Genomic DNA, 6969 nt, shown 5'->3' on the forward strand with positions numbered 1-6969 from the left:
CATATAACCTCTATGCTTTGTATAAAAAGTTTGGGAATAGCCTATCAAACATTTAAACAAAAATATACACATATATACACAACTTTATCCGAAAATTAGCTAAACATATCGAAATAATTCGAACAGTCACGACTCAAACCCTGGTCTTCCCGCACAGCAGGTAAGAATCAATCACTGGATAACAGTGACTACATATGTGAAATAACTTCTAAGAAGGCATTTGTCACTGCATCAGTCAGTTCAATCTATTCGAAAAAAGTTTTGGCCTGAATTAAATTTCACCTTTACAAAAAAAACAAACAGTCCATAAGTGAGGAAAGAGAGAAAGAGAGAGAGAGAGAGAGAGAGAGCGAGAGTTCTGAGTCATCTGTCTGACCCCCGCTGCTACAATATTATTTAATAATTTTAACTCTATATGTGGGAGCTCAGGGTTTTTAGAACTGTGAGTGTGAGTGGTGTGGCTTTCAATGTCATTCAGTTGTTGTATAGATCGTCATTATTTAACGTTAAGTCAATAATTGCCACCGTCTGTGGCAGTGAGCATGAAATCGTGAAGGACCTTCATCAGTATCTTTCCCCACACAGCTCACCGCAGGGAACTGCAGCAGAGGGACAAGAGTCGCAAGCGGCTTTGGAACCATGGGTTGCCGACCCCTGCGCTAGATGAATACCGTGGAGCTAGTTAAATTAAAGTCTCAGACAGTTATGTTTGTTTGCTTATCTTATCTTTAAAACAAATTGTGACTTTTTTTTTTTTTTTTTTTTAAACGTGTAAGTGGAATACAAAACTAACAAATACTCATCGACAAAAGCAGCCAACTCCGTCAAGAAGGTTTGCGCTCTTTACTGGCTGTGAGTCCCAACAATAGTGTCTTGTGAAAAATATTAAGGGGCGGCGGCGGTTGGGGAAGTGAGATTATAACTTGAAGCTTGCTGGTTCATATCCTACTGCCAAGGGGGTCACCACAGTGGGTCCTGAGGTAAGGCCCCAAACCCCCAACTGCTCACGTTGAACTTTATGGGTAAAAACCTGTGCCAAATCAAACATGTGATCCACTGTCACAACCCTGTGAGGGAGCAACCAAAATGCATTCTCAGCATTAAAAACTTTAAGAGAAAACATGTCATTCAAAAAAAAAAAAAATGACTGCTGGGCTAAAACATAGCAATGTGCAATGTGGTTCAAGCTTTGTAACCAGGAGGCTAATTATCCTACATTTTGAATACTCCTACATTAGATTTTTAAATTTGCACATAAAAAAAAAATCAAGGGATCACCAAAGTCATCATAAGGCATCCTGAGGAGATTCCAAATGACAAGCCGTAATCAAAATATTTCAGTCTGACTATCCTGCGAGCCACACAGCTAAAACGGCTGCCAATCCCAAAGACGCACGTCACAACAACAAAGAAAAGTAAAACACACACTTTCACCAATTTTGTAGTGAGGTGAGAGGCTCTTAGTAATGTTCCAGCAAACAAATACAACACGCCAGTAAGTGAGATAGCCATTTTTAAAAAGGAAACATACAGTGAGCCATAGTGGGCGAATTAGCTACCTGCTCATACTGTAACAGACAGCCGTCCTATGTGGGAGGCAGCAGGGCACTGAAAGGCTCCATTTACACACTTCAGCTTAATGGCAGTATTTGCTCTGACACCCATCAGCGCCTAAGTACTCCATCCATACATACACTCAACAAGAGCAATTACATATTCATAATTTTCTTGTTTTCACAATAACACCAAATCGTATGAACTCATTATTTGAACATTTGTCTGCTGTGAGTGGCAGGTTGTCCTCCTCCCAACAGATCTGTTAGTGACACCGTCAGTCAACTATCACAACTTACAGTGCTTAAATGGCAGCTCTGTCAGAAACATGTCAGATTGCTTGGCTGAGAGTGAGAGGCTGCAGATTTCTTTAAGTTGGATATTTACCTGAAATAAATGTGTCCTGGTCGTGTTGCGGTGTTGCTGCCATTATAGAACCAGTCTCTCCATATGTGACTAAATTAACAAACATCTGCAGGGGAGCAAAAGCTGAACACGATTTCTGAATGTAACAGATTTCCACAGATACTCACTCGCAGAGAGGTCTGCAGCATGCACTCTACAAAAAAAAAAAAAAATCTATCAAACTGTTTTTAATAGCATCTGATTGGCAAGCTGTCTCGGGACAGTTGGCAAATGGGCGGGCAGCGGAGGAGTTTAGAGGTGCTAAAGTTCAGGCAGGAGCGACGCAGCACCCTGTGTCCTGCCAACAGCCTTACAGTGGCGCAATTCCTGACTAAGTTGTTGACCCATGGCCCCCACCTGCCTTGACCATGCATTATATAGAGGGGAAGGGTGGTGCATCGCGTCCCCTCCTATGCTGCCTGCCACACCAGAAGGCTTTTGACTCATGCCCATCTGTCCTGGTAGTACATACATTAACTGAAAGCCAAGATACTGGCACCCTGTCCAACTCATGTGTGTCTTTATAACAACAAGTTGTTATGTACTGCACGAGCAGAATTTTACCTTAGCAACAAGCATCTCAAAAAAAAAAAAAAGGAGAATCATCATCGGTGAAGAGGTCATTTCTAATAGTTGTCCTCAGACTGCAGTACAATACTATCAAGATGATCTCTTTGTAATTTTTTTTTCCTCGAGACTGACGAGCAGGCACTGAAGCTAAAATCACAACTTGGCAAAGACTTTCAAGTGTTGTGACACACAGGGATGAAATATAAGGACATAAGAGGCACCTCTCTGTCTGAGTTTGCATGCTTGTGCCATTGCCACAGCAACCAAGGCAGACGGGGTAACAATGCCTGAAAATACAAATATGACCTAATCACTTGCAAATATCAGCATTGACAGTCAGTCTAGGGATTCAATTTAGTCACACATCACTTTTGCCTAAAATCGGAACACATTCTAGGGGTTCTAATGGAAATATAACGGTAGGTTTAAAAATACAAAATATACACAAACAGACTCATTTGGTCTCAATGAATATTTAACATGTTGCAAGAAACAATTTGAAAAGCTTGCACAGATAAGCATGGCGCACACATACCTGCCCTGCTTGAATGTCTAAGTGATAAAGCACCTCTTTGAGCATAACGGGTGTGTGAGGGGGCTTTTCAGGTGAAACAGCAGACATTTCTTCAGATGTGCCCTCAGAACCACGACCAGCGAATGAAGAAAGTGGGCTGAACTTGAATGTCCTCCATGCTCTCCACAGTGTCCGATTTTTCCTTATCACCTGGCTGACATGCAGAGGCATGTGAAAAATCATGATCTATGGGGGGGAAATAAAAAAAGTAAAAAGTGATGAGATAATATAAGCAGAGAGGATAACGTGTCCAAACTGGAGAAGGGGAGAGGGGAGCAATTAGTGAGCATTTTACAATTCAACTTTTTTATTAATTTAGAAATCAGACTGTTCCAAAAATGTTGGGACAACATGTATGAAGTAGATTTAAAGCAGAATGCAATGCTAGCAGCAACACCGGTACATTTGGTGACAATGCCATGTTTGCCTTTGTCTATCATCACCTCTTGTTATAAACAGTCAAAAAACATCAGAGGACCAAAATAAAGATTTTTCTGAAGCTTTGTTAGACTTTTTTCCCCATTCTTGTCTAAATTTTAATTGGAACTGCCAAACAATCCTGGAAATTTCATGAAGGAGTTTGTGCTTTGCGATGTATAAAATGTTGGTGAAAAGTTTAACTGTGGGCAGGCCAATGCTGCACCTGGACATTTCTACTCTTAAGCCGTGTTGCTGTGATCCAAAATTGCCCTCCTGAAATGTGCAAGGCCTCCCCAGAAAGAGCTTTTGTCTGGATGAAAGCAGAATTTGTTCTGAAACCCCTTATAATTAGAACCAATTGTGAAGGTTTGAATATGGACTCTTTATACCATTGCTGAGGAAGCAACAAAAACTTCAGCGTAACAACTGGGCAGTCAACATTGTGACAGAGCTCCTTCACCTTCAATGATATAGTTGAATTATGGCCTATAATTTAATTGGAAGAATTACCTAAATTTCATTTATTAAAATTGGCCGCCATAAGAGTCTATAACCCCTTCCTGTAAATAGTGCTTGCTGTATTTGGGTCTCATCCTTTCTGTGTGTATATTAGTCACCTTTATGCGTTGCACATATTAATATTTAAACTTAATACATTTGTATCCTGTATTATTAGACATTCAACTTTCTTTCCATTTAAGCTGCATGTTCTATTTTGTATGGCGCAATACTTAAAGGATTTCCCTCTGGGAATAATAAAGTGTTTCTATTCTATTCTATGCTCCCAAATCTCAATAGAAATGCCTGAAAAGAAAATGTGCACCCTTCATTGACGCATTAGTTTCTGCCACCTCAAAACATTTGCTTTTGACCATGTGAGGGGACATGTTCAAATATTATTATAGAAATCCCTGAATGTCTCTGACCAACCCTCCCCTTCATTTGGCCACCATGGCTAAAGAAGGCTAGCAGCTAAGCTAGTTGTGAGGAAGAGGTCACGTTGGCCTCAAAGCAACACGTTGTCAAATATGAGGTTTTCTGATGATGGTTTAATGAATACAAAAACGTAGCATCATCGGCAACGTCGATGTTCAATCGCCAACCACACAAAAATGGAGTTTAGTTGTGTAGCAGGCTGGCTAAAAACACCAGATCATGGTGTAAAAAAACGTGCAGGGGTGGACGTCACGTAAGCCCACGCCTACACATGCTGCGGATGTGTTCAGCTTCACACCTGTTGGGAAACATCTGATGGCTTCGGTCGTCATTGTCGTATTATATGTGTGTGTTTGGTAGAAGGACATCAGAGGGTGAATGTCTCAACTACAACACAGCGGAGCGATGCAGTTGATGTTGTTGCTATGCCACCATGTTGGATGACGACGCCGTCATCTACACGGGTTTCCAAGGACTGAACACAATAGGCTGGAAAGAAATCTAACCAGCTCCAATGTAGAACGGTCACACATGATGTAGTGATGCTGAGAATCGTGTCTACACCCCCGGAAAATTAGCTGTAGCTTACCGTAGTGTAGCACGGCGTGGCTCCACCTTGAGCAGCAGTAGCACGCCTTCTGCGTCACCGCGGTCCGCCCAGCACGCGGCGGCTCTCCTCCAATCAGCTGCGACCTTGCGGCACGGCTCTTGTTTGAAAATATTGGCGCTTGGTGTGCTCCATACCACTATTCAGTCATTGCTAACGAGTTGTTTTTACACGAAAACGGACTTCTGTGGCTCATTGGAACACATTACGGTGGTTATAAACGATAGCCGTGACTGTTGGAAAGGTAAGGGGAAACCAAAATAAGCGGTGTTTTTCGAGACAACAGTTAACTTGCAGTTGGGAGCTGAGCGTGTGCTAAGCTTGCTAGCGGCCGTTAGCCAACCTAGCCTTGTCATCGTCATCCCATCGTAATGTGTGCTTCATTTGGACTATTTATCCCATGTCTATAATGATTTGAAGGTTATGACTTATTGGATGTAGTCCAACAATTGGAGCAGTGTGAAAAGTGCGACCAGCAGCAGTAGTATAAGTGTTTTTTTGAGATGTAGCATCTGTTATCTGTGCAATATGCACGTACTCAACGTTAAACAACACACCCTCTTCAATTACGTCATTAATTCAGGCTGTACAAATGTATCCGCTCAACTTACCAGTTTAAAACATAGGATGTCAGCCCTATTATTAATCTTTATATGCGGGTATTAAGACAATAGATCCCATACACAAAAACACTGCTTTGTAGTAGTTGTGTCTTTGTTGTTGATTTGTTTCTCTTTCAAATGGCCTTTGGGATATTTCATCTGTCTTTTGGCATTTAAAATCGTTTTGTATTTCACCTGGATAGAGGTTCCATAGCACTAATCTATTCTTCATCAAAATGGTGCAGAGCCCAGCGGATATTTTAATGAACACGGCTTACAACCTGTACAGGTCATAAGTCCATCCCATGTCAAACACAGTGCAATGGACCAGGAAACGCTCAGCTTCACGCCTCCGGGGTAATTTGGAGACACCAAGACTGTGAGAAGGAAATTGAGTTCTGAGAGAAAGCTCATGGGGTTATGATGAGAACATGCAAAATACAGCCCGACCCAGACTTGAACTGGGAAAAGCGACTGCTCATCTCCATCCCACTGTGCAACCCAGGTTCTATAATATTCCAAGTCCATTTACATCTATGACTGGATTCATAGGTATTCATGGATAATGGATTCATCGAGAGCAGAATCCTTGCAAAGACACGAAGAGAAGGCCACACGCTCCTTCAGAGAATTAGGATAGCTCTGTCATCTAAATATGTTTTCTTCTCATCATCGCAGGAGGATGTCATGGTTTGCACTCTTCGCTCATAAAGAATGTCTAGGGTTTAAATCCAAGCATGGTCTTTCTGTGTGGGTTTGCATGTGTTTTCTCTGGTTAAACTAAACAAAAAAAAGCCCCAATAATGCTTTTTGAGGTCCTGTTATTAGTTGTCATTGATTTGTTCTTTTCGGTCAATTTTACATCACTTTTTAACCTTGCGGATGATTAATCTCTTTTTTTGCCACCCCTTGTTTTTGTGGAAGTTTGTGACTCTGTGGTCACCTTGTTTGTGGATTTTCTAATTGTTTTGGGTATCTTTGTAGTACTTGTTATTTCAGTGAAGTCATTTTCACTTAAGGCCTGTGCCTGGTACACCCAGTGAGTAATCTTTCTGTGACCACTTAGAATAAACAACAATGACAGGATGCAGTAAAATCAGTGACAGCCTTAGCAAATATGTATGAAAATTGCAGAAGCTTTTCAAATAAACCCTATAAAATGACACATTATGAATTATACTTTCACAATTAAGAGTTTCATTCCGAGCTTGTCTATTCAAACCTTTTCTTGTTTCTTGATTTGTGATCATGTGGCCGTGTGACCGACATGTTTATTCAATGTCATCTACATGTATGTGATT

The 6969-nt window shown here is 41.2% G+C and overlaps 1 protein-coding gene across 1 annotated transcript in view; it reads right to left on the minus strand.

Annotated features, from left to right (window-relative positions):
- The window catches only part of mettl15 (methyltransferase 15, mitochondrial 12S rRNA N4-cytidine), a 49577-nt gene extending 46338 nt beyond the window's left edge, over nt 1-3239 (minus strand). The window contains exon 1 of the mRNA XM_080501205.1: nt 3065-3239. Coding sequence (XP_080357331.1) covers nt 3065-3151 — 87 coding nt within the window. The 5' untranslated portion in view covers nt 3152-3239. The remainder of the gene's footprint in view (nt 1-3064) is intronic.
- Between the last annotated feature and the right edge of the window lie 3730 nt (nt 3240-6969).

This window comes from Blennius ocellaris, assembly GCF_963422515.1.
Source record: "Blennius ocellaris genome assembly, chromosome: 1".
Lineage (NCBI taxonomy): Eukaryota > Metazoa > Chordata > Actinopteri > Blenniiformes > Blenniidae > Blennius > Blennius ocellaris.